This window comes from Copadichromis virginalis, linkage group LG3 (genome assembly GCF_057382275.1).
Source record: "Copadichromis virginalis isolate Kocher_CV1m ecotype Utaka linkage group LG3, C_Virginalis_male_GT1.1, whole genome shotgun sequence".
Lineage (NCBI taxonomy): Eukaryota > Metazoa > Chordata > Actinopteri > Cichliformes > Cichlidae > Copadichromis > Copadichromis virginalis.
The window spans coordinates 61500762-61528228 of record NC_140620.1 but is presented as its reverse complement, the minus strand read 5'-3'; the positions used below and the strand labels follow the sequence as shown (position 1 = coordinate 61528228).

Below are 27467 nucleotides of genomic sequence, written 5' to 3'. Positions count from 1 at the left end.
GCCTGACCCTCTGGTAGCATCTCTCCCGTCCGGACGTTGTAATGCTCTGACTGTTGAATTGTATGGAAATAAATGATTGTTGATTGAGCATTGATACACCGAGTATTGTCCCTCCTTCAGCCCAAAGATTCAAAGAATTGGGAGATTTCAACAACTTGGTGCCGTGACCCGGATCTTTGGTGTGCTGAGGAGGTGCAGATTTGGCCTTTGGTGAGATCGTGGGGCAAAGTGAACAGAAGGCCGGCCTAAAACAGAAAGGTAAGCACAGCCTGTTGTATTATAAATACCAAATGTGCATATTGGGCTTTCCAAATTAATCTGTTCGCTGAGTCACATGTATTTTCACAGTAAATTTGTCGGTGTCTGGTTTTTGGCGCAAGATACTAACAACATAAGTTGAGGCTGAATTCCAGTGTGTTAAATAAACTGCTTCTACCGAGATACTAATAACATACTACGTTGGACTAGTTGCAGCCACTTTACCTTCCACATTTAATTTTGTCTAATACTGGCTTCTGTAGCAATAATACGTTAGAATTTCTTCTGAAGACGCGGCCATTAGTCCAGTACATTGAAGTCGAGGTTTGTTTATTTTGTTTATGGTGTCAGTGACGTCCTGGCTTTTGCCGGCTATGAAATAGAAGTTGATTTAAGGAAAAGCAGATGCTGGCTTCACGGTGCAGTTGAACGCTGGCAACGCGAGAGCGAAACACGTCCGTAGGTTTGGTTTATGATACAGCGTGTTCCGGTGGTGCGGCCGTGAAGTGCAGTAGTGGTTGGTGCTAATTTAGTACATTGGATAGAGGTTTGACGGTGGTTTGTGGCGTCAGTCGAGTTTTAAGGGCTGCGGTCATAATACAAAGTAAAATTTTACATAGAGCAAAACCTGGTTTATGATGTCAGGTATAACTTCGGGGATGCAAGCATCACTTTTATGATGCGATTTTGCCCCGTTGTGGCGGTCATAAGCGCAGAGAAAGGGGTATTTTGGTCTATGGTGCAGTGTGCTTTAAGAAGATCTAATAGTTGAGCTCAGAGGTTTCTGTGCAAATTTCTGCTGATGAGAGGCGCTCTCTGAGTGTCACACTGATGGTGTAACGCGCTGTGTGTGTAAGGCGCGCTCTGGCCGTGGGTGAGGCGCGCTCTGAGTGTGCTTTTTGTGTGTGTGAAGTCTGAACACAGTGACAGTGATGGTTGATGTGTTTGATTAGGAGGACATTAGAGCAAAGACACATTTTAGGATCAAAGGTTGATGCCTAGTGTACCTGTGGAAATAATTTTGCCCTAGGAGTGGCGACCCTCCTGTTCGTGGACGCGCGGCCAGGACCGGCGGCGTCCGGGTGCCGAGGTGGTGACTTGGGGAGGTGAGGGCCCCCGCATAGCTACGGAATAACACTGGGACCGCAGCGTAATCGCGGGTTCACATTTATTCCGGACTAGAACAAGACACATTTTGCGAACAAAGGTTGAGTCTAGATTAGTAAAGAAATAAAAAGGTTAAATTCCTCGTTTCAGTGGTTGAAATTGTTGTGTGCCTGTCCCCTGACGAGTGTGAAATTAAAATAAAGAGGGAATTTGGAGCCACATAGAGATACTGGCGTACAGTTTACGCTGTCAAGGTAGGCGTGTTGCCTGCTTATCTGTTTAACAGTGATGAAAATGAAATTAAATAAATCTCTTAGTGTGTTAATACAGGAAGCTGCGGACCGGGACCAACTGCCCCCACAAGCACAGCGGCCGAAGCAAAATTATAGGTAATGGGAACCACACCCAGCACGAATCAGCAGCTGTGAAAAAGACAGCAGCGAGGAGAGAATTAGAGGAGAAATTAAGAGAAGTTTTAACACATAAAATTGGGGCCAACGGACTTGTGGAGGTTGGGAAGGCGTCCGGAGCATCACAACAAAAAGGTGAAACAAAAACACACACAAGCAGAGAAATCTGAGAGAAAGGCTCCTTTTAAGGTAACGCCTAGTTTGAGAAAAGATAAAATTAACCTGCTTTTATACAAATGCACATACACGCAATGAAGAAACAGCTTACACTCATGAACACGTGAAGATTTTCCAGCAAGGTTAAAGAAAAATTAACATACTTAAATGATGAAGTCTATACATTGACAAAGAAACCCTCTGGGTTGCAGGACAACAATTTAACTAAAAAAAAAAAAAAAGGAACACTGGTCTAACCAACCAGGCAAGACGCAACAAATTTAGTGGTAAAAAGAGTCAAATTGTGACATGTTTTCTGTTGATTGATTAATAAAAGTGATTACTGAATGAAAGGAAATTCCTTTTTTGGGCTTTTAAACATGATCTTAAGAATTTTAATATGTACTTGTGTTGTCCTGTCAACTTGGTGGGTTATTGACTCAGAGGATGTCCCCGCAGAGATGCCTTCGGCCACAGGGCGCCCACTGTTTTGGCTGAGGGCCAACTGCTCAGCCTCTGTGAGTGGTGGTGGTGGTGGAGGACCCCCACCTGTTTTTCGGGCCTCCTCTTTTTTTCTGTTGGCTATAACGGGTCACATTTGAGCATACAGAGTAAGCAAATATGTACTTGTAATGTGCTCAGATAATTTCAATAAGTACTTACAGACAGAAAATTAATGTAGCCTCTAACTGCAATTGATTTACATCGGACAAACAGACCAAGCACTATGGCTCATAATACAATTACACCTTACCTGTTTGGACTATATTTTTATATTTCATTTTTACTTGCTGCCAGGAACGTTTGGGGCCTGTTGGGTTGCACCTGCGCTCACATCACGTCACAAAATAAAATGTATAAAATAACAAATAAAATAACATATGATAAAATAACGTGTTAAATGGGTGGAAATCCCTAGATCAATGTTTAAATTAATACTCACGCATTGACTCTGTCGGCTATGTTTTGCCATGCATGCTCACTTTCTTTTGCAGCTGAGGCTGTGTTACTTTTTTTCCGCGGAATTTGCATGTTATCGGCATATGCTGCCATCAGAATTTCGGCCTCAAGCGCTGTAAAATACATTGACCGCGCCTTCTTTCCCTCCGTCTCCATGGTGACTCGCTTAATCTGTGCTCCACTGATCAGGGCTTTATGTATCCTCGTCCGCGCGCTTCACTTGGGGTTAAAGCAACTCCGCGTTGACTGAACTACTTGTTATCAGCCTTTCTGAAACCGAATATTCCGAGTTGGACAGTTCGGGGTTACTCAACCCTGCGTATCGTTTTTCACTCTGAGTTTTCTAAACCGGCTTCCTGAAACAGGGCCCAGAACAGGAAAGTGATGAACACAAACACCCACACAAACACACACATCTACATGCACTGACTCAGAATGAAGAGAAACAAACACACACACACACACACACACACACACATACACACACACACACACAGATTCAGAATGAAGTGAAATACACACATGAACACGTGCACTCGTTGAGTGAGTGAGAAATGACACACACACACACATATACACACACACACACATACACACACACACACATTGGAATGCTGATTCACTGAGAAGTGATCCACATACACACACACACACACACGCTGATGCAATGAAGAATGCTTTGCTTATGCTGATATGCAAAATGCTGCACACAAACATCCCAATGCATAATTTTTATGAGGAGCCATTGATTACTTAGAATGTGTTATATGTCACCTAGAAGGCATTTATGTAGATTTTAGGAATAAGCTCTAAAACGGTTTGGTTATGAAAACAATGTCTGTGCGTGATGTCTGTTTATGGCTCAAGGCCTTGACTGAATTCTTTGCTGTGCTTCACACAGCCCTGATGAGGAACAGTGGCACAGAGTGAAAATGATGAATTAATAGTGTAAGTTTAGGTTGGAGTACGGCATTTTCTGTGATTGAGTTTTAATTCAAGGAGGAACAAAAGGTGTTACGGCACCTGAGGTTCTCATTCCCACACAATATTGTCCCGGCAGGAAGCAAAATGTTCCTGTGAATTTCTGGTTGATTGTTTGGTTTTGTTTAGCGCTAGTTTGATGTTATCAGTGAGCTTTGGCTTGTGTTCTTTCTCGTAAGCGAGAGAGGGATAGTTTTATGCTTGGACATGTCTGCAACGGGCCCTAGTTTTTGTTATTTTAGTAGTATTTTGTTGGTTATGTCTGTTTTCGTTTTTGTTACAGTGCACTGAGATAAGAAAATCTGAGAGGTGTGATCCACTGGTGGTGATATGTTGATATTTTGTGAGTTTATGATTTAACAATCAGCTCTTTAAACCAGGCCTGAAAGATTGAAATTTAAAGCGCTATGAAATATTCTTACAAAAACAGTTGCAAAGTGTGCTTCTCCATGATTGTAATTGGCTTGGGAGAAATTCACTTATAGGGAACACTGAGAAGTTCCCACTGTCTGTTCCCAAAAAACAACAAGGAATTGTTTTCCTTTAAAATGATGATGTCATCTTGCTGGTGATGGATGCTCGAATAGGTTGCGCGTGAGACTCCATTATCAGCAACATCTGGTATGAATGTGTATGGAGGTATGCATGTGAATGGACTGTGATGGACTGACGACTAAAAGCTTTGACTGACTTGATACTGAGACAATGACTGCACCCACTTTAGGATTAGTAAATGCCAATAAACAATTCACCCAGCCGACAAGAGAAGGGTGGATGCTTCGCTTTGTTTTGTTTTGTTTTTTCAGGAGCAGGAGGATAAGAGAGACTGGAGGAGGAGACTCTAGCTTCACATAAGTATGAACTGCAGACTTAACACTGTGGTTGCTGATTTTGAGTTACTGATGTTTGCATTAAGAAAACTGTGCTATATTAGCTGTGTTTTGATTAAGGTATCATGTTATATTATTGGGAATGCCAAATGCTACAGTGGAGATAACTATTGATATCACTCATGACTGGAATATGTTACTATTAACCACAGCAGGCCACTGTAAAAAAGTCAATTAAATTTTATAGAGGAAAATCGCCAAAATTTAACAATACCTATGAATGACTGGCCACATTCAGAATAGAGATATGCAATAATAAACATTGGTCCACGTGATTTAGGTTCTCACTTGAAATAGTAAGTTATTAAATGTAGAATATAATCGACAGGGACATTTGATAGGATGTGGTACTGAAAAAGAACAAGAGCAAAGTAAATAAAGAAAATATTGTGTTTAGTTTGGATAAATTCAAATTAAAATGTGCCATTACACTCAGAGGATCAATATGGAATAAAACATATGCAAAATTTGTAGGAAGTACATGACTGATAACTGTTCTGTCCTGAGCGTTTGTTTCCAGAGCACCCACTTGACCACACCAACAGTTTCTCGCCACCGAGGAGGGGTACTTGCAAAAAGAATAAAATAAAAATCTGAGTTTAACAAAACATTTTAAATGTAAATATCAAGCTTACCTTTCTTTTTCCATGAAATGTGCTTGTGGGCACGCCAGCCATTTTGAAAAGGTGGGCAAAACAATTGGCAAGGCCACACCCCCACACATGTGATATAATTTTAGAGGTACTGTTGCCCTCTCTAAGAAACATCAGGACTTAGAGGAGTGGCAAGTAGAGTATGCGAGCTACAAGCAAAAACTAAAATGTGTACTACAGTGTGCAAAAATGAAATACTGGGTCATCAGGGGGACATGAGGGACATTTATAAAACTAAAAGTCCCACTAACCTTAAAGTGCACTTGAAAAGCTCACACAAGAAGGTTAACCTAGCTTACCTAGAAGCACCCACTCAACCCGCATCCCCAGAAAACAGCTAACCCCAGATAAGGCAGCGTGATGTATCCCGAGACAACAGGACTGGGACATCTAAATAAAGGTGTGAAACAATCGCCTTCAAAAGGTTATCAATTCACTTCAACCAAAATTAGGACCACACGGTGCGGCAAGAGTTAATAGTTATTAGTCTCAACACCCAAGGATAACCAGAAGAGTATGACTGATATGATGGAACTGGGATTTTGTTACACTTAATTTTGGCAAAACACAAATAAAACTAAATTGAAACTAAGGATTTTCAGAATATAAAAACTAAACTAAACTAGCAAACAATTGGTAAAAACTGATTAAAACTGATGAAAATTGCAAAACTATTACAACCCTGGTCCAGACTAAGATGACGTTGGACATCTTCAGGGCAGAAAAGGGTTGGTGTGACCAAGGTGTGGTTTGGCTTGTTGTATGTACATTTCAAAATGTTACAGCTCTGGATGGACCAGTTACCTGGGCATGCAAGGATGACAGACTTTATTACATGAGGAGAAGGGAAATTTTCGGGATTGAAGATACTTTCTGAGATATGATGTCACCAACCTTCTCTTTTAATTGTCTAGCTCCAATGAATTGAGACATGGGAGTGTGTCAAAAAGGGGGAAGTTGAGTCCGAACATCAAACAATGGTTTTATGAACATCTTATGACGTTATTTCTGTGTTTAATAATTTAGCTATGGTAAAACTTAAGCTTATAATGTGTTAGACTTAGAAAGGGTTCACTAATTTTTGATTTCTTTTACACACACATAGATTATGATTAGAATAGGTCCTGAACATAATATTTTAAACCAAATTTGAATCATTAGAACAACAATGGATAACAATATTAGATTATCAAGCCTAGGGAGAGAGGTGTTTTGGTTTTCTGTCTCTTGCAGAGAAAGGAAGAGACACCAGACGGGGACACGGAGATGTGAGGACCCTTCACAGCAGAGACAGATGTAGGGACAGCCGAGACAGCAACTGGGGTCAAGTGTCATGACGTTTGGGCTCCTGGAGAAGATGGATCCCACAAACACAGCAATAACCATGAAGGGGTTGGCGAAAACCAGGAACACCAGACCAACGAGGTTCGAGAGACTCTTGGCAAAAAGGGGGACACGGCGGTGATCCCAAAACACACAGATCCTTGTTTGAAATCGGGGCAGAATAATCCCCAGAACTGTGCAATGACTAAAGGGTGGTCTAACCCCGGAGGTCGAAGAAAGAAGCTGAGAATCACCCAACTGGAAGACACTGGTAGCTGCAGCAATAAAAATAAAGGTTAAAAGCTCCTTAGACAGAGGTTCTAGTCTAAGTACATTTGAAAGGTATAAGGGGGCATTAAAATGGGAGTGGAAAACTGGAGCACCAAAATAAAGCTGTGGGAAAATTGGGAATGATGGGAGTGTCATCTGTAACTGCTGTTATGGTTGTAAATCTAACTTTGCTTGCATCTGAACTGCGTGAACACAGAGGTCATCCCACATATGGTCCACCCGTTAAAGGGGGACAGAGGGCCTCAGGATCAAGAAAACCTGGACCTTGCGACCCTGGAGTGCATGTTGTAAGTGATCTCTTTCAGAGATCAAAAGGGGGAATTATTAGATTATTCTGTTATTATATGTTACCTTATATATGTAATCAAAGTAGTTGAATTAGAATACTGCTGTAGATCACATTATACCCTTTAATATAGAGTGTGTGAGCTGTATGTAGTTTAGTTCTCATTATACTTTTGAGTTAACAGAACATATTCACATATTAGTTCATTAGATAAATGTGCATCACTCTGTATCCTTGATCTGCTGGGAATGTGTTACACTGTTTTCTTGACATGCTTAATTGTTGAATCATGAAGAGAAGGTTGTAAGCAGGAGACTCTGTGTCTAAAGACAGGGGAGATAGATAGACTACATTCCACACCCCCACCTTACAGAAAGCAGAGAAACAACTGCCGAGGTCATAACTTAGGCGCTGTAACAGAGAAAAAATGTGATGTTTTGGCTTTTACGACTAGCTGGGGGCCACTAGAGACTATAAAAAGCTGAGCAACCCGTCACCATTTGGAGACATGTGCCTGACCCTCTGGTAGCATCTCTCCCGTCCGGACGTTGTAATGCTCTGACTGTTGAATTGTATGGAAATAAATGATTGTTGATTGAGCATTGATACACCGAGTATTGTCCCTCCTTCAGCCCAAAGATTCAAAGAATTGGGAGATTTCACTGTTTGAAATGTGAACATTGTTCTGCTGCAGTCAATGGACTAAACCAGAGAAGAAGAAAACAGACTTTACCATGAAGATCCTCAGTGTGGATCAGTATAATATCAGCCTGATGTCTGCAGTTTAGTGTCAGCACAACTTTCACATCATATTCATCTCAGCACAACTAAAACATGCTGACTGACCTCAGAGTTTCAAGTCCACATCCTGGACTCTCCAGGAAACCACACAGATGCTTCACTCCTGAATCCTGCAGCTTGTTGTTCAGGCTCAGGTTCAGCTGTCTCAGATGGGAGGGGTTGGACTTCAGTGCTGCTGCCAGATAATCACAGCTGATCTCTGACAAACCACAGCTCCACAATCTGTATAAAGAATGAAAGATGTAAGTTTATTAGACAAAGTGTGAGCTTGAAATCATTCAGTGTTTCATCATCTGTTCAGAGCTGAAGAAGGTTCAGAATGTAGAAGTTTAGAAAATGGAAACTCCAAACAGCTGAAGCCAACAGGAAGCAGCTTCAAACAAACACAACAAGAGAAAAAACTCTGAATGTTTCACATTAAAGTCGTACATTTCTCACAAAGCTCAATTATGTGACAGACATTTCATCCCATGTCAGTTTGGCCTCATCCTGGGCCGGATTATCCAGCACACACTCTGACCACAGGCCCAGGGGCCACGCACAGCTGGGCTCCATCCAAGAGACAGCAAACAAACCAACACAATAATAAAAAGCACCATGTGATCTTCTTACATCTTCAAGACAAACATAGTAAAAACATGAGCATATTTGTTTCCTGATAAAATGATGTGACAGGTAGAACAGAGTAAAGTGGTGGTGTTACAGCCTTTCTCCCCTCTGCTGCCGAGGCTGTTAGTCTCTCCCAAACTCAGCTACAGGACTTCCAAATGAATGAAAGCAGCAGAAGTGGCTTTACAAATGAAAGAGGAAGAGGAGAAGAAGAGGAGAGGGAGGCCACCCTGACCATCACTCCAGCTGAAAACATCACACTTCCATTAAAGTTGGTGAGGAAATGTTGAGCAGGATGAGCTGCTGGCTAATCTGGAGGCTGTAGCAGCAGCTCACAGTCACAGTGGATTTCCACTCATGAAAAAGCTCTGGCTGCTTCATTTCTCATCTCATATCAGAGACTTTAATGCTTCACTGAAGCTGTACTGTGATGCTTCCATATTCCAGTGAGGCCTCCATAATGATTTCAGCTGTTCTGTACACACACTGTGTGCCCTGTATGGCTCAAAGTCTCTGCAGCCTGTTTTTATCTGCTATCATCAGATCTTCATCATCCTCATTCACATCCCTCACACACTCTACAGCCTCATCAGCACTGACTTCATCTTCACTGACTGATGGAGCACAACATGAACCTGTGGAGGCTGAAACACTGTCCTGTCAAACATCTCCCCGTCACCACTCCACTTCTGTCAGCCTTTAAATGAACCCTGCTCAAGTCTGTCACTTCTGTTTGGAGCCAAAAGGAAAAACTCTTGTTCAGTCGTTTGGAAAGACAACATTTCTGAAAGCACTCAAACTTCTTCACATTTGTCTTCAGAAACATCCTGAACATTTAGGAACTAAAGAAAGTTTCAAACATCAAAGACCTGAAATATAGAAAAACAACAACAGCCGCAGTCAGTGAACTCACCTCAGAGTCTCCAGTCGACAGTTTGGACTCTCCAGTCCAGCACACAGAAGCTTCACTGCTGAATCCTGCAGGTTGTAGTTGTTACTCATGTCCAGCTCTGTCAGATGGGAGGGGTTGGACTTCAGAGCTGAGGCCACAACTTCACAGTGAGACTCTGAGAGTCCACACTGAGTCAGTCTGTGATGATAGAAAATATAAAATGTGTTATTATAAAAGCAGAAAATCTGCATTATAAACACAGACTGAATGTATATGAAGACAAAACAGAGTGAGGTCATAATCTGATGAATCTGCTCTTCACATCTGTGCTTCAGCTCCTCTTACTGTGTTTGACATGACACAACGATTGAGTCTCTCTCAGACCTGCAGACTTTTAATGAGCATCTTTGTTTGGCTTTAATCTGCAGATGAAGGAGGAAGATGGTGTCACATTTAGGCTTCCATAATGTCCACAGTCTGTCACTGAGATCTGATCCAGAGTCAGAGTGAAGACACGCATTTGGACTGTTTCCTGTTTTGACTCCAGAACATTTTGAATGAGTTCAGCTCAGTGAAGAGTTCCAGTTGGAAAGATGATCTCTGTTTGCTACCTGCTGTCAGGTACGACTGTTCACGTCCACACGCAGGAAAAACCTGCTGACTGTTACCAAACGGAGCAGAAATCTCATCACTGGACAATAATGATGAATGAACTCAGAGCTGCTGATATCAGATCTGATTTCAGGGGAACTAAACACAGAAATGATTGGCTCATTTTAGCTTTCTGAGCCATTATCTGCTGGTGTGTCGCTAGTTGGCAGAAAATGATTTGTATTCCTGTTCAGGGCTTCACTGTTTATGAGTCCAGATCCAGGTGACAGCAAGTCAAAATGATGTTACCTGTCTGTGTCCAGCAGCAGCCTGTATTCACTTTGGATATTGTTATAACCTGACATGGATCAGTTTGTCTTTGATTGGTTTGTAAATGTCACTGTTTCCATTGGACCTGAGTGACGTACAAAGACAGAGAGGGAGAGAAAGGAGAGAGAGGATGGAGACAGCAAAGAGAGAGCAAACACAAACAGGTGAGAGTGGACAGGTGACCAAGGTCAGCAACCAATCAGAGAGCTTCTGTTTGACCCACAGTCACTGATGATGACTGCACATAACCAAGCAGTGTGTTACTCTGATATCAAATATGGATCCTGCTCTTATAATAATGATCATCAGATGATATTATTGTGTTATTTTGTAGCTGAATACGATGTTTGTGTGATTATCAGTGAAAGAAGCAGTGAGGAGGATGGAGAGAGAGAGAGGACAGAGGCTGAAGTTAGAAACACTAAAAGGATTTTTCATGGATTTCATGGATGATTTGAGTGATTTCCAGCAGGACACTTAAACATGTCAGTGGACGTCCTAAAGAACATATTCACTGATATGAAACGTGTCATTGAACAGGATTAATATCAGTGGAAACATGGTGGAAACAGCTGTGACTGCATGGATGTGACACACTTCAAATCTGTTCTCCACTCTTGGATTTGGGATCCATGGAGCTGCTGCTGAGTCTGTACAATAAAGGAATGGTGTGGAAGGTTGCAGCGTACGGACACAAACACTTTCTGCTTACAATCTGATTTTATTTTCAAAATTAAACTACTAACCTACACTGATCAATGATGTTAATGATCACATCTGGACTCACCCAGCCTTTCTGCAGTTCCTCACAGCTGGAATCAGTCTCTGTCGTCCCTGCTCTGATGTTTTGTACTTCTGCAGGTCCAACTCATCCAGAACCTCCTCTGACATCTGCAGCATGAAGGCCAGAGCTGAGCACTCGATCTCAGAGAGTTTCTTCTCTGATCTGTTCTCTGACTTCAGGAACTCTTGGATCTCCTGATGTACTGAGAGGTCGTTCATCTCCATCAGACAGTGGAAGATGTTGATGGTTCTGTCAGGAGAGATTTCATCACTGTTCATCTCCTTCAGGTTGTTGATGACTCTCTGGATGGTTCCATAACTGATCTCTGTCTGACCCAGCAGACCTACTAAGAGTCTCTGGTTGGACTCCAGACAGAGGCCATGAAGGAAGCGAACAAACAGGTCCAGGTGGCCATTTTTACTCTGGAGGGATTTCTCCATGGCTCTGCTCAGGAAATCATCCAGAGAGGACTCGTTGTATTTTTTTCCCAAAAAGTTCTTCAGCACCTCTGTCTTCCTGTTGGTGTGACAGTGGAACATGTAGACAGCAGCCAGAAACTCCTGAATGCTCAGATGAACAAAGCAGTAGACTGGTTTCTGGAAGATCACACACTCTCTTTTGAAGATCTCTGTACAAACTCCTGAGTACACCGAGGCCTCTGTCACATCCAGACCACACTGCTCCAGGTCTTCTTGGTAGAACATGATGTTTCCTTTCTCCAGATGTTCAAACGCCAGCCTCCCCAGCTTCAGAAGAACTTTCCTGTCAGCCTCCGTCAGCTCCTGTGGACTCGTCTCATGTCCCTCGTGGTACTTGTTCTTCTTCCTCTTTGTCTGAACCAGCAGGAAGTGTGAGTACATGTCAGTCAGGGTCTTGGGCAGCTCTCCTCTCTGCTCTGTAGTCAACATGTGCTCCAGAACTGTAGCAGTGATCCAGCAGAAGACTGGGATACTACACATGATGTGGAGGCTCCTGGATGTCTTCATGTGGGAGATGATTCTGCTGGACAGCTCTTCATCACTGAATCTCCTCCTGAAGTACTCCTCCTTCTGGGCGTCAGTGAAGCCTCGTACTTCTGTTAGCCTGTCAACACATGTAGGAGGGATCTGATTGGCTGCTGCGGGTCGGGAAGTTATCCAGACGAGAGCCGAGGGAAGCAGATTCCCCTGGATGAGGTTTGTCAGCAGCTGGCTGACTGATGACTTCTGTGTGACATCAGACAGCAGCTTCCTGTTGGTGAAATCCAATGAAAGTCTGCTTTCATCCAGGCCGTCAAAGATGAACAAAAGCTGAGAGACAGCCAGCTTCTCTGCTGTGACCTTCTGTAATGTTGGATGGAAAACATGGAGCAGCTCCAGAAGACTGTACTGCTCATCTCTGATCAGGTTCAGCTCCCTGAATGAAAGCAGAACCACCACACTGACATGTTGGTTCTCCAAGCCCTCTGCCCAGTCCAGAGTGAACTTCTGCACTGAGAAGGTTTTTCCAACACCAGCCACGCCGTTGGTCAGAACCACTCTGATGGGTCTCTGTTGGTCAGGTAAGGCTTTAAAGATGTCCTGGCACCTGATTGGAGCATCATGGAGGGCGTCCATCTTGGAAGCTGTCTCCAGCTGCCTCACCTCATGTTGGGTATGAACCTCTTCACTCTGTCCCTCTGTGATGTAGAGCTCAGTGTAGATCCTGTTGAGGAGGGTTCTACTTCCTGTTTCATCACTTCCTTCAGTCACACGTTCACATCTCCTCCTCAGACTGATCTTATGTTCATCTAAAACCTCCTGCAGACCAACATCTTCTGAAAGAAAGAAAAACAATGAGACTAAAGAGAAAGAAAACTCTTCAATGTCTGAACAACACAAGAAGTCCAGTTTTCAGAAATGAGTCCATCAGCAGACAGATGTTCAGTCTTACTTTGTACACAGCTGCTCTGACTGGCTGTCTGCAGTCCAGCTCTGCTTCTGGATCTTTCTCCACACTGGGGACAGGAGGAGTCTCCCGATGAAGCAGACTGGTCCCAGTATGAGGAGATGCACTGTCTGCAGAACCAGTGTCCACAGCTGGTAGAGACTGGATCCTTCAGGACGTCCTGACACAAAGCACAGCAGGACAGCTGCTCCTCATCACAAACACCACTCCTCTTCCTCTCTCTGTGAACACATTTCTTTATCACTAAAACATTTACTGTCAGTGAAAAACATCCAGATGTGACCAAACTGCAGTTCCTCACAGTTCCTTTGATTTCATCAACACTAATGAGCTGCTCTTCCTGTCTGCCTGTCTCATTAAACACTGAGTGATGAATACAAACTCAACACTTCCTGCAGACTTCCTGACTTCACAATAAAAGCTTTCCATCAGAGAGACAGTTATGACTTTCACTGTTTTACAGCCGCTGTGTGCAGATTATCTGGGTCAGTTCACTCTGAAGCAGCTTAGAAGTGTCTGTGTAGAGCCGTGGTCTGACACACAGAGACTTCTGATTTTCTCTATTTAAACAAACATGATGAAGATGAGCAGGTTTCTCTTCTAGTATAAACTCTGTGTCTCTCTGGCTGGCTCATGATGGCTTTTTAGGTTTTATGTTTTGCTCTCTCCTGCTAGCGTTTTGCCTGCCTGGGTGGAGCTTGTAATGGCCTCTCGCTCTTGGTCCACACAGTTATGATGATTACACCACCTGTTGCTGATTCACCTGGGCTTACCGGTAACCATTTAACGCTGCGGCATGGAGCAGTTTGTCGCTGGGACATTGACCCTCCTGTGTTCATGATCTCAGCTCCTTGCTAAGAAATCTCTCTTTTAATTCACCAGTTGGGTTAACTTTGTGTATACTTTGAGTAAATATTTCCCCGGACCTGGTTACAGACGCTTACCTGTGATTCCTGTGTGTGGCTGTGTGAGTGGAGAGCAGGACAAGAGTGATTGAAGAGGAGTGAGTGTGGACTCCCTTCCCTCTTTTCCCTGGAGCCCTGGACCCCCTCCCCAACTCACTGTACATATATAGAGCACTGTGGTTCACCTCTTTGGTAAATAAACTGTCACCTTTTTGTTTGTCAGAACTCAGTCTGTGCTTGAGTTCCTCTGTTAGCCATGACATCTTGTTGGTTCTCTCTCTTCAGGTCCCTGTAAGTGTTTGATCTAAAACATTATATTTATTCTGCTTTGATTGTTTTGTGTGCTGAGGGACATTGTTGCATGATCCACTTTTTCTTATCACTCAAATATCCTGATACTTTCAGAAAATTGGAGAGCTCTCCTGGCTTGCTTAGTCTTTGCTCTGTACTGCAGTACTTGCACTGGTTTCACTGGACAAGTCTGCATGTGAATCTACAACTGATCTGACATTGTGGCACAAACACAGTAAACAAACTCTACGAGCACCTTGTTTCATGTGCAGTGGCTTTCTTCTCATTCTGTTACTGAACACTGTATGAAAAGCCTCTCACTGCCAGCATCCTTCCAGCCCCACGACAACAAGACCAACTCACATCTTCACAACACCAAGAATTTTTCCCCTTTTCTTTGGAGAAACTGAGAAGCCAGTAGGATTGTAGCTCAAACTTGCCCACAGTCCTGCTTCATCACTGCTCACTCCTACCTGTGTTGGTGCTCAGTGGACAGTCATTAGGGTTGCCAACTCCCTGAAAAATAAATAAGGGACACCTCGTGGCCAGGGCCGGGCAACCTAGTTGTCTTCACCCTTCCCAGTGTGGTAGCTCTTTTTTGTGTGTGTGAAATTATTTTTTAACCATTTGACTTGAATTTGATTTAAGCAGATGCATATTCTATTCTTTGTGATATGACCATATGGGAAACAAATGATCCTTTAGCCATTTATTTTTAGCTCAAAATGACAACATTAACACAGTAAAACAGGTCTCTTTCTTAAACAGAAGCCTGTCATGCTTAACTTTTGAGAATAAAAGTAAATCTTTCTTTAAAAGAACTCTGTCCTGCTTAACTTAAAATTATATAAATTAATAGAAAGCAATAGAACGAAAAATATTCTTGTAACAGTGCACATATAGTGCATTTAGTGCAATTGGCTTCAGCTGAGGTATTATTTCAGCTTTTCTAATGCTAATCAGCTGCTCCTGTTTGTAAACCCTCTTGTTCCCATGATTACGCATCATAACTCATCATCATTATTCATCTATGTATTACTTTTATGTATTAGTCATCTATTTGTTGTAATCATCTATCCTTGCAGTTGTTTATTACACAAAATAAATTATATTATCACACTTCTGGCCACATAGCGCTGATATTCACTGCACATGCCCATATTAACCTTAACCAGAGGGTTTAAAAAACAAACCAGTGTCTACATACCATATCTGCTTCTGCCGTAGCCTGGTGGACAACAAATTGGTTAAGGGTTCCCCGAGCTTTCACGCCCCTCATGTTCTTCATGTGCCCACCATTAGAAGCATGCCTATGGAAAAAGTGCGCCGGCACACAGTGCAGTGCGCTTTATATGTGTTATCGTGCACTTTTCCAGCCAGGTGTTTTCCTTTTCCCATTCCTCCCTGTACTTTTGCAGCCTTTTTTTCTTTCTCTGAGCGAACAAACATTGCTGCTCTGATGCTGGGCTTACACTGTGCGATTTTTGTCCCATTTTGAGATGATTTTTGAGTCATGCGACCGATTTGGCGATCGGCCCAATTTTGGCCTTCATCGTGCATCGTGTAGTATACGTGGGGTAACGAGAAGCGATTAACACCTCACGACCAGCTCCCGATCATCAATCGCTCGTGAGCGTGTCACCACAGCCGTTCACACTGCTCACGCGCAAACACGTAAACGTTGGTGAAAAAGACGGAGCAGCACGGCTGTGCAGCGTGTGATCTGGACACAAGCGATGGAGGCACAACTGTAGAACTTTGGAAAGCTCATCAGAGCCTTTTCGATGTGGCCCCACAAAATTATCACGACCACAACAACCGTGAAAATAGTTGGAGATACATGCTGCTCAATCACAGCTGCCTGATCAATGTTTTTCATTAGCAATTTAGCAAAGTTGATGGTGGTGGTGTGTCTGTGTGAGTGAAAGACAGAGAGAGCGACAGATTTTCTGTTATAACCTTCATTTTATGGAGGCACAGTGTGAGCACTCAGGTCGCATCAGAGCATCGGGCGGTATAGTGTGAGACCTGCATCGTGACCTACCAACTGCGAGTCAATCGTGCAGTTTGAGCAGGAGCTGAATAACGTGACTGAAAAAATCACACAGTGTCTGCCCAGCTTTAGGTGTACTGTCGTCCGAGACTTGCACCGCAGTGTCGGCGTTTGTTTCCCTGTTGGCCATGCTTCTTGTTGTGGTCATCTGTTGTCTTCCGGTATTTTCTCCGCAAGCGACCTTTCCTCGACCAATGAGATGAGTGGTAATCTGAATTGTCATAAGTGTGCTGTCAGCTCATTGGTCACAAAGCAGGAGAGGGGCTGGGAATTATGTTTTCAAACAAAGCATTAATTCCATAAACATTTATAGACCACTTTTGATTCTCACTGTATTACGGGACAAAGTACGTCCCTTATTAGCTCAATACGGGACGTGTGCTTTTGTTTCTACAAAAAAACGATTCCGTTTTTTAAGGGACGGTTGGCAACCCTAACAGTCATAGCCTGCTGCTAGCATGAATGCTAAACGTACTGCTGTGGATGATCAGCAGAAAAACATGTGGTCAGTTTGACTGTTTGCTGTATTTAAAGTGTTTTTCTCAGTTCGTCTGTATTCAAAGTGCATTCGGGGCTTTAGCTGACAGCTCTTTGTGCTAACAAACTAAACTCTCTTAGTTTAAGCCAACAGACTTTACCAAACACAAAGCCTGCTGCTGCCTCCATGGGTTAGCTTGTGTGACTGGTGTTTACACCAATGAAATCTAAATCACACTAATGTGTCCTCCAAGGTGTTTGGTGGGAGCACTGAGTGAAACATAAGAGCTCTGGTTAAGCCTCATCAGCTGGATAGGCTGTCCACCCTAGTCCAGGCTTTAACTCAAATCTCTGACTGGCTTTCTAACAGCTACCTTGTTAGAACAAGACAGAGACCATGATCATAGCTCCTCCTGATCTATATTCTAAAATCAGTCAAGTTGTTGCCCCTTTCTGTTCTTCTGCTGAGCCAAATATTCGAAATCTTGGAATAATATTTGACTCTTCTTTGGGCCTTGACTCACATGTAAAGTCTCTGTCTCGTTCCTGTTTCTTTCATTTAAGGAATATTTCTAAACTGCGACATATGGTCTCCTTAGCTGAACTGGAAAAAATTGTCCATGGATTTGTGTCATCGCGTTTAGATTATTGTAATTCCCTGTTTACCAGCTTGGATAAATCATCTCTTTCTCGCCTCCAAGCTGTACAAAACGCAGCAGCCAGACTACTAACTCGCTCTACCCAGCGAGCTCACATCACTCCTATTTTATGTTCTTTACATTGGCTCCCAATAGATTTTAGAATTCTTTTTAAATGATTGTTTTAACGTACAGAGCACTAAATGGCCCCAGATTATTTATCCAAGCTTCTCACTAAATACACTGCTGCTCGCTGTCTCCGCTCACAGACTCAGAGTTTGTATGTTGCTCCCAGAACACGTCTGAAGACGAAAGGGGGCGGAGCCTTTCAGTCTGTGGCACCAAGGCTGTGGAACAGTCTACCTCTACAACTACGTTTGGTTGACTCTGTGGGATCCTTTAAAAAACAGTTAAAAACTTTACTGTTTAAACAAGCTTTCTGTTGACCAATGCTGTTTACATTTTTATATTTTTAATTCACATTTAAACTCTATATTGTGTATATTGTGCATTTTGCTATTTATCGTACTGTTTATTTTAATCTCTGTGTGCAGCACTTTGTGACTACCTGTCTATGAAAAGCGCTTAATTAATAAACTTTACTTACTTACTTACTAAAATAACAAACAGGGCTGTGAGAGCAACTGAAGTGATAAAAATACTGTTTGAAGATAAAAAACACTTTGATGTTCTCTCGTCACCTAACAAAGTCCAAACCCTGTGAACTATTTTAGCTTTAATAATTGTGGATTCAGGTATCCTGAACCCATCTTTGGACATTTGTAATTAAATATTTTAAAACTCCATCAGAGACTCCTGATGTGGCTGTTTGGAGAAGGAAAAGAGGGACAAAGTGGAGCGTTGAGCTGAGGCTTCATTCACTGCAAACCTACAGTTGTGTTTCCTTATTTCTGCTGTTTGCATGTTCACAGCTGAAATAAAGCTGCCTCTTTGGGAAAACACAAACATGTAAAGGAGTCATCACAGGTCTCTGACCTCGTTGGTTCAGGTTCAGCACTGAAGTTTGGAGGGTAACCTTTGGACCCATCACTCCTCACAGACGGACAGCTGGATCCTGCAGACTGTGACCTCTGACCTCTGCAGACACAAACATGTTTTATTCAATGATCAATTCTCTGATAAAGTGATTGAAGCAGCTGTGATCACACAGACTGCAGATAATGCAGCTGTTTCCTGTCAGTAACAGTCCTCTTAGATTAGAGTTCAGCTTTTTACAGGAAAACAAATGTCCCTGAATGCAACAGTGAGACACAGTCTGCCTGTGTGGCTGTGATAGCTGCCGTTAGGAGCGCTCATGTGTTTGCAGTTAGACGAGGAGATGTTACCATCATGGACACGTTAACAAATCCTGCAGCATCACGTGGCACAAACACTTTGTGTTCCTGTCATCTGCAAGCAACAGGAAGTTCATTAATAAAGGCAGGATGGAGACGCGACTGTGATGGTTCTCCTTCATCCAGCTGTTACACACATCTGGGCTCACACGACGAGCCTTTGTCTAATACAGCAGCTGCTCTCTGAACACTTTTCTGAAGAGGAGCTGCACAAACCTTTGTTTGCTTTCTAGAGCAGCGTATCAAAGTCAAACTACCCACTGCTAGCAGCTGTTTCTATCATAGTTTAGGATCCAGATGTGTGAGGTCTAAATTTACACCTCTGATTAAAATACATAGTTAAAAACAGCCAATTGAGTCCAAATGTGTCTTAAACCAGATAAACTGACAGTTGCAGCTGAGCCTGTGTGTCCTTGGAGACACTGCTCTGCTACAGAGATGCATTTTAGAAACCAGGAAACATCAAAATCATTTAAATCAGAGAGTTCTTGTTACTAACAGCTCACCTCTCTGCAGCAGACACAGGCTGGGATTTAAAACCAATGAATCGATGATTGGACCAGTCACTCTTTAAGGACACAGAGCTGGATGGTTTCTCATTGACGCTAAAAATATGTGAACATGTGTCACATCCAATGTGACCAATACATTACATAAAAAGTATAAACTATGTAAATAGTATATTATTTAAATCGTTAAATAGTAAAAAGCTGATTAAAATTTCAAACATTTTAATACTGACATGAACTTACTTTTTGTCAGATGACTTTTTTTGCCCTAAATTACGAAAGAAATGCTTCACCCGTTTGCTCTTAGAGGACACACTTCTGGGTGGAGGTCCAGGCGGGTTCCTGTGAATAATGATGGAGCAGTGATGTGAGTGCTGAGCTGTGACATGAAGAAGAGTCATGGACAGTTAGAGATGGTCATCTCACCTCTGAGCTTTGGTCTGGCTCTCATGTTCCCCACACAGAGTGCTTTTAGAGGGAGGGACTCCCTCCTCTCTGTCCTCACACTGATCCATGCTGCTCAATTCACATCAGCTCACACACACTTTCTACCTTCACCTGCAGAGGAAACACAAATCATTCATGTGCACATCAACTGAGAGCTGCAGAGGTCGTGTCTGATGTGTTGGACTAACATCCATCTGAGACGCAGCTTTCATCAGTTCACTACAAAAAGTGTCACAGAGCCCAGTTCAGCCTCCAAATCCTCCATTACTGTAGTCCTACAAAGCAGCAGGTCAAACATGGCTGCAGAGAGCAGCTTTATGTCAGTAACCATGTCCAGGACCGAGCTGACTGCTTACAGAGTTCATACTCTAACTGCTAGCTGCTCTGCTAGCTAAGCTAACTCAGTAACAGTGACTCTGACAGCAGTTACTGTGGAACAGCGGCCGAGCTCAGGACACATTCAGTGTGTTTAGTCTGAGTCCTGGACTCTGATTCAATGGATTCAATCCAGCTCAGAGTTTCATGTGTTCATCAGAATAAAATACATGTACTAATATAACAGAAGTAATGCTCTGAATGCAGGACTGTAATGGAGGATAAATAAGGTTTTTACAGCCTGAAAGAAACATTCAGTTCATATATTTGTAGACAGTGAAGCAGTTTTTAATACTGCAGCTGTTTCCTTCACCTGTGTGTGTGTGAGCCACACCTTCATGTGCTGCTTTAGAAATATGTGGTCTGACTGCTCAGACTGAGTCTAGGAGGAAAGTTCACACGCTGGGGCAAGTTTTGTTCCTAACTTTGTCAGAGTTCAGCTCCAAAGACAAAGAAGACGGAGCTCACAGTCTGTAGATGGTCCTCAGTGTGTGTGTGAAGCCAAGAAAGCACACAGGAGTGTGTTTATGTCAGCAAATCAGTGTGTGTGAAGAGTCTGAGGGAGTGTGTGAATGAGACTCAACACTGAACAGTCCAAGAAAAGCGTCTGGACTTCTTTAAGTTTAACTTAAAGAAATCCAGACGCTTTTCTTTTTGTCTCCATAATGTCTCCATAATGCTGCAATGTTATCTGCCCCAGAAACACTGTGCAGAAGCTCTGATGGTGACACAGAAAAGTCACAGTGGAGATACTTCTGTCCACCTTTGATTAGACTCATTATAAAAAGGAAACAAAGTTTGAACACAGTCATGTTTCCAGTTCACTGACTTACATTTATTCCATGGACACTCACTCTAACCTGAACCACAGCTGCGACCATATTTGTAATAACTACAACCCAAACATCAGATGTTAATCGAAATTTTTTGCTCTCTCTCCTCCTTAAATGTGTTTTTAATGTTAGTTATAATTCAGAATTGGCGACTGGAATACGTATGACACATACGAACATCAGAAAATAAAAACTCGATAAATATAACCTCAGTAAATGAAGTCAGTGTACAGCGTGGAATTATTTTATGTCATAAGAAGAAACATATTCATGTTAACACTCACCTGCCTCAGCTCCACCTTCCTCCTCCTGCTGCTCTGAACGGCTCAATACTTTCACTTTCACTGCACCTCCCTAAACACAGAGGATGCTGGGACTTGTAGTTGTTTCCTTCCAGTGCGGTCTTCCTCTTTGTTTGTTTGTGTTTGTGTTCAAGTTATTTCGATCATGTAAACATCAACAGAACACGTGAAGCCACACAGAGTTTGTATGTCGAGGTGGGTAGGAGGGTTTGAGGGTTTGGGGAGCGGTCAGAGGGAAGAGGTCTCTCAGTCTTGACAATCCACATTGATGGCATTGCATCTTTCTTTGTGGGTCGATTTGGATGCTCCAGGTGTAAGAGCAGCCACTCAGCCTCTACTGCAGATGTGTGTCACAAGTTCATCTAGTAGTAGGCTATGGCACTTGGCCACAGGTGGCAGCAGTGGACTGGTATTAAAACCCGATTCTTTGATCCCCATGATAGAACAGAGAAAACCCGACTCATAGTGGTCAAAACATTTATAATTCTTTATTCAATCATCTTCCGGAAGAGATCAGATGGGCCCAATGGCAGTTGTAGGATCTCTAACATTAGAAGCTAAAAATGTGTCTCATATAGGTGTTATTTTGGTACTTTACACGTCACACAGTTTCAACAACTCCTTATATGGTACAAGTTTGTTTTTTCTATCTGGCTTCCTGTATTTATTAATATGCTTGTATATTTCTACACTAACTTCCTGTTTTTCAGTCTGGCTGAGCACTTAGTTTGTGAGTCAAAAGTGGCCTTGCTTTACAAACCTTCATTATTAAAGTACATAAAACAATATAATTAGAAAATAAGCACTAAGAATATATTAATTACATGACAGTTCTTCCCTTTTTGTGTTTCCTAAGAAACACGACATAATTCCTGATTTATCCCATTAAGTTTACCTGCATGTTAAAAGGCTAAAATATAACAAAAGAGATTATGCTAAACAAAATGAAACCTTTCAATTGCCCAACCCTATCTGTCCCCTCAACGGGTTTTATGTTTTCAATGTTTCATTATTATTTGTCATAATTACTTCTATCCACAACAAATAAATAAAGCTCTAAGACAGCACCTGTGAAATGTGAAATGTCCTAAATCTACTTCCTACACCCCCTTTTTTACCCAGAATCCCAATTTAAACCCACTTCTGACTTCCCTCAGTGCTCACTGTAAACTGCAGATACAATCAGTTATATATATATATATATATATATATATATATATTTATAAAAAAAAACCAGCACGCCCCTGCGGGCGGTTTATCCTTCAAGCTCGGGTCCTCTACCAGAGGCCTGGGAGCTTGAGGGTCCTGCGCACATATATATATATATATATATATAAGAAAAATCACCTTTGTGAATGGTATACCGGAGTCTCTGAGTGACGATGTCCTTTTACCTCCGGATAAGAACGATGTGATGAATACTGCGTCTGACAGCATAGAAGTTCAAAATGTGTTCACACAATATGTTCATCATAGGAACTTGAGCTGCATGTATTTAGTTCAGAATTTGTTGCTAAAGCGGTAAAAAGGATGTCGTATTCACGGATGCAGAGAAACATTGCACTGTTGGAGTTGTTGTATAAATCCCCACCCAGCGTACGGAGGAATATTATTTGTAATGCAAGCATGGATTTTATTAATGCTCTGTGTGAGATATCGCTCAATGTTTTGAAAGGTGTTATCCCGCTGACTGATCAACAGTACTGTTAGGGAAAATATTCTAAAACACTTCTTCAGTAAAGACTGACTGATCAAAATGACTGATCAACAGTACAGACAGCTAAAAAAGAAGTGCAGTGGGAGGGGTCTTAGAAGGTTTGGGTGTATACACATACAAGCCGTTGCCATCCTGCTTAGTAGATGTTGGCTTGGTTATGTTGGATATCACATCAGACACTATGCCTGATGCTGCTGTTTTTAGGTGGGGTTTGACTGTGCTGACTCCTTTTTTAAACAATGGTACAGCAATTCTAAACAGGCTGCTGAACAAACCTCCCAGACCTGCGCCACATTGCGTGCTGGTCCCAATATAACCATTCAATTCGCCACCAGCCTGAAAAACGGTATGTGTTGATTTTGGTCGTCTATCAAATCAATTTCTATGTCATGGATTAAGGATTTCGAGACCTGTGTGCAGTGTGGGCTGTCAAATTGAAGAATGGCTCCCCGACGGTCATCGTCTGTTATATTTATTGCTCTTAATAGCCGCGCATGGGCGTCACCCACAAGCTGGTAATCAACAATATCTGCATAAATAAAAATGTTCTATTTTCCGCCGTATACGTCTGCAGGATGTGGTGCGTATGTGTTTTTATAATGAAGTACAAACGGGTCTTCTGATTTGAATCCTAAGATTCCTGCCAGTCTCCCTCTAAATGTGAGAACTGTGCCCCTAGGGCCCATAACACTAACATAGTTACTAACTTCACTGTATTGTGTTTTAATGTCGGTGTTATGTTTTAATGTTTTATTATCTGCGCCACAGATGCATAATGCCCCACAGACAGCTCAATCAAGGTTATGGACAATGCTCCATTTGTGACTGGATCATAAATTTCCACTCGCGAATCTGATTGTGGAAAAGACAACCATAGTCTTGGGTATTGAAATTCTATAACACCGACCTCATACGGTTCATTTAAAACAATAGGTGTTATAACCTCAGGATAAAAATGCTCGGAAACTCAAGTGCCAAGTGCCTCTTTTTTTCTGCCAAGTATTTTCTCTATTTTAAACCTTTTGTTTTTGTCAATAGTCACCTGCTGTATCTCAGGTTCGTAAATTACACCTTTCACTGCAGCTCCTGTGAGATCCTCTAGTTTGTATACGGGAGGGTCTCTTCCTAAACGCTCCTTTATGGTAAAGTACTCGTCTGTGTAGGTCTGATGGTAACCCTTTCAGAATATGCCTCGTAGTTTAGATATTCTCTCTGTATCGCCCACATTAAATTTAAAAGTCACCGGTTTTTGGGGTTTCATTTTGTACAGGGTGTTAAAGACTGCTTTCTCATTATCTTTGCACACCTCGGTGGGGTCATTTTGATAGAGCTGTGATAAGACAGGTTATAGGACTGTACAAGATCTTGGATCACATTAACATATCTTGGCCAGTTAACTGATGTTAAGTATTTCCACATTTTCCCCTTTAAGGTGCGGTTAAAACGCTCTACCACACATGATTTCATTTCACTAAAGGTTGAAAAATGTGTGATGTTATGCTGCTCCATTAGTTTTTTAAAATGTTTATTATAAAATTCCTTCCCTAAATCTGTTTGGAGTTTTTCAGGCACACGGCCCTCTCTCAGAATATCACCAAAAGCCTCAGCAACAGCCTGTCCTGTCTTGGTTTCAAGGCACCTAACCCATGCATACTTAGAAAACACATCTATGCATGTCAATAAGTACCTAACATTATCATCATCCGCAGAATATTCATGCATGTCAACCAAATCAGCTTGAAACTGTTTGTCAGTCCCGTTAACCAAAACTCTATTTCTGTATCCTTGCATTTCTGTATCCTTGCATTTCTGTGTCCTCTATCCTTGCAGGTTTATGAAGAGTATATGTGTCATCTCCTTTTAAAAACGCTCCACGTCAGGTAATGACGGCTTTAAGCCTGTTGCCTCACTGACAGCGATACGGAGCTTCTTTACACTTCCTAAACCCCCTGGGTGTGCAGGGTTGGGATATATTTTTCTCAGCGTGTTTTCCATAATCACTTTGACCAAACACAAATACAAATGACCAGAAAAAAGTGTTAGCATACGTTTTTATTTCATTTTCTGTGTAGTGCACAGTAAGGTTTTTATAACAGATGTGCATTAAATCTTGTGTCTCCCAGACCAGTAGTTTCCAATCATGTGGAGCAGCGCTGATTTAACTCCGCGGGTGTGATGATTGGTATTTAGCAGGTATCCGACATTCTCATCAGTGGTGCAAACAATGTGCGGCACTGATCTCAGTTCACACAGAAGACGCTCTGCAGTGCTGATGATTTGTGCTTCAGCCTCACTGACACTGTATGAGCAAACAAACAGACGGATGGCCGGGATGAATCGGGGCGTCCGGAGCTTTTCCATCACCTCATCATAGCAGGTCTCGAAGAAAAACACAGGCAGCTCAAACAGGCAACTGTGGTGTAACTGGCTGGGGTGACCGGATTGGCATCCATAACATATCTCCTGCACATACTCATTCAGTGCCGTCGACAGCAGGTGGAAGGTTGCGAGTTTAATGTTGAGTTCCGTTTCCTCAGACGGGTGTGATCCTGCAGAGTCCTGTGAGCATCCTGGAGAGGGGGGCGGAGTCGGTGGGGTCTGGTGTTAGAGTGAATTGTTAAATGTTTGTCATTTTTATGTTTACCATTTGTACATTGTTTTAACTCTGATGAAAGAAATTCCACTGTCCTTCCCCCCAGATTCTCGAGGATCAAGGTGGGGGGCTGTAGTCTTTTATCACAGACACATCCTTGTGCTTCTTTTGATGTAACCTTCCTGCGTTTATGACCCTTTGGTCAGCAGGAGGTCTGACACACACACACACACACACATATACATACAATGCCTTGTCTGGGCGTGGCTTTGTTCTGACGTGTTTTGTGTGAACGGTCTCTCAATAAAGGCAGCAGGAGGAGGAGGATCTAGAGGTCATTTTCATGGTGGCCTCCCTTGCGCAAATAATCGATCGATCGACTGTCTTGTTTTCTTCATGATGAATAAGTCTCTAGAATTCGCGGGACTTGTGGAAACACAGATCCAACATCTGGATTAGCAGTGCTGGAGGGGGAGACTCTGAGCAGTCCACAACATGGCAGATGTTGTCTGTAAAAGAAATCCACACATTGCATTTTTAAAAAAATATCGGGTATAATGCCAACGTCTCTCACACAGAGACAACCTACCATTTGTTTTTTGTTTTTTTTTCTGTCCTCAGGGTTTTTGGCCTCAACATGGCAGAAGGTAAACCAATCTTCGGGCCATGTGCGAGCCGATCATATATACAAGACGCGTCCTAATATTCTCATAAGAAGAGTTGTTTGTATGTGCTAAAAAAAACAAGCCTCAGAATGAAAACAAAATGAGGCTAATTAGTTCTTTGCCTTATATAGTGTACAAAGGTTGCAGCCTTGTTCTATCATGGAAATGTTAGTAGACTCCTATGACTCACAGAACATTTGAGCCGACCTGGTTTTCCATTTTAGGATGAAACCTCTTCTCACCCACACTCTGCTATTCATCTCTGTTTTTATGTTGCGGCTTTTGAGCCGGGTCGTAACACTGAAGATCACAAAGATCAACATTAAGACCAGTCTGTGCATTCAAAGCAGTGACAGAAAAGAGTGTGGGGCATTAACCCCCACTCACTGAAATGGCATCCAAGATGCCTTCATAACTTTAAGAAAAAGGAAAGAAAAAAGGCAATAAAATGTAACTCTAGGAATCACTCATTTCATCCACCTTTGCCACCATTTTCCACATTAATTAGAAGATGAAATGAATCGATTAGCTCAAAGAAATTCCACTGCAGACGAGTGTTTTGGTGGTTAACCCTTGGTAAGTCCTAAAAAAAAAAAAAAAAAAAAAAAAAGTACCCCTTATGAAGACCTAGAGCCAAAAATCGACCACGCCATAAAAAGTGCTATAAAAAGATTATACATTAATATTTTTCCACTTTAAATTAGCCAATATTTTAGACCTACTTCTCCTTGAAATATTCATATAAAGTTTTAATTATATTTCGCGATTTTAACCTTTTATATCCCGGTTTTGTCACATGAGCACACTGCCTTTTTTGGCAAAAAAAATGAAAAAATTAAATATTTTCCATAAAATACATTTGAAAGTTATATTTTATTGTACTTTTAATTAGGCCTTTGGATGGTCTAAAAATTACTACTGACCTTCATTTTGATTGGCCGTTAGTTTTTTTTTGCAGGAGAACGTTTTTCACTCTTGCCCCAATAAATGCATATTACCTTGTTGCCATCTAAAATCAAATAAAAAGCATTATGTAAATAAAAATACAAGATCAGTTTG

General features: G+C 42.1%; 1 protein-coding gene across 1 annotated transcript; it reads right to left on the bottom strand.

Annotated features, from left to right (window-relative positions):
* Nucleotides 1-8132: 8132 nt before the first annotated feature.
* On the bottom strand, nt 8133-20062 carry LOC146716472 (protein NLRC3-like). The gene is made up of 8 exons (XM_085452521.1): nt 19903-20062; nt 19720-19818; nt 19474-19572; nt 18609-18710; nt 13234-13469; nt 11326-13117; nt 9639-9815; nt 8133-8338 (listed from the first exon to the last, which is right to left on the bottom strand). Exons 1-8 carry the CDS (start codon nt 19989-19991, stop codon nt 8143-8145), a joined length of 2790 nt encoding a protein of 929 aa, XP_085308647.1. The 5' UTR covers nt 19992-20062; the 3' UTR covers nt 8133-8142.
* Between the last annotated feature and the right edge of the window lie 7405 nt (nt 20063-27467).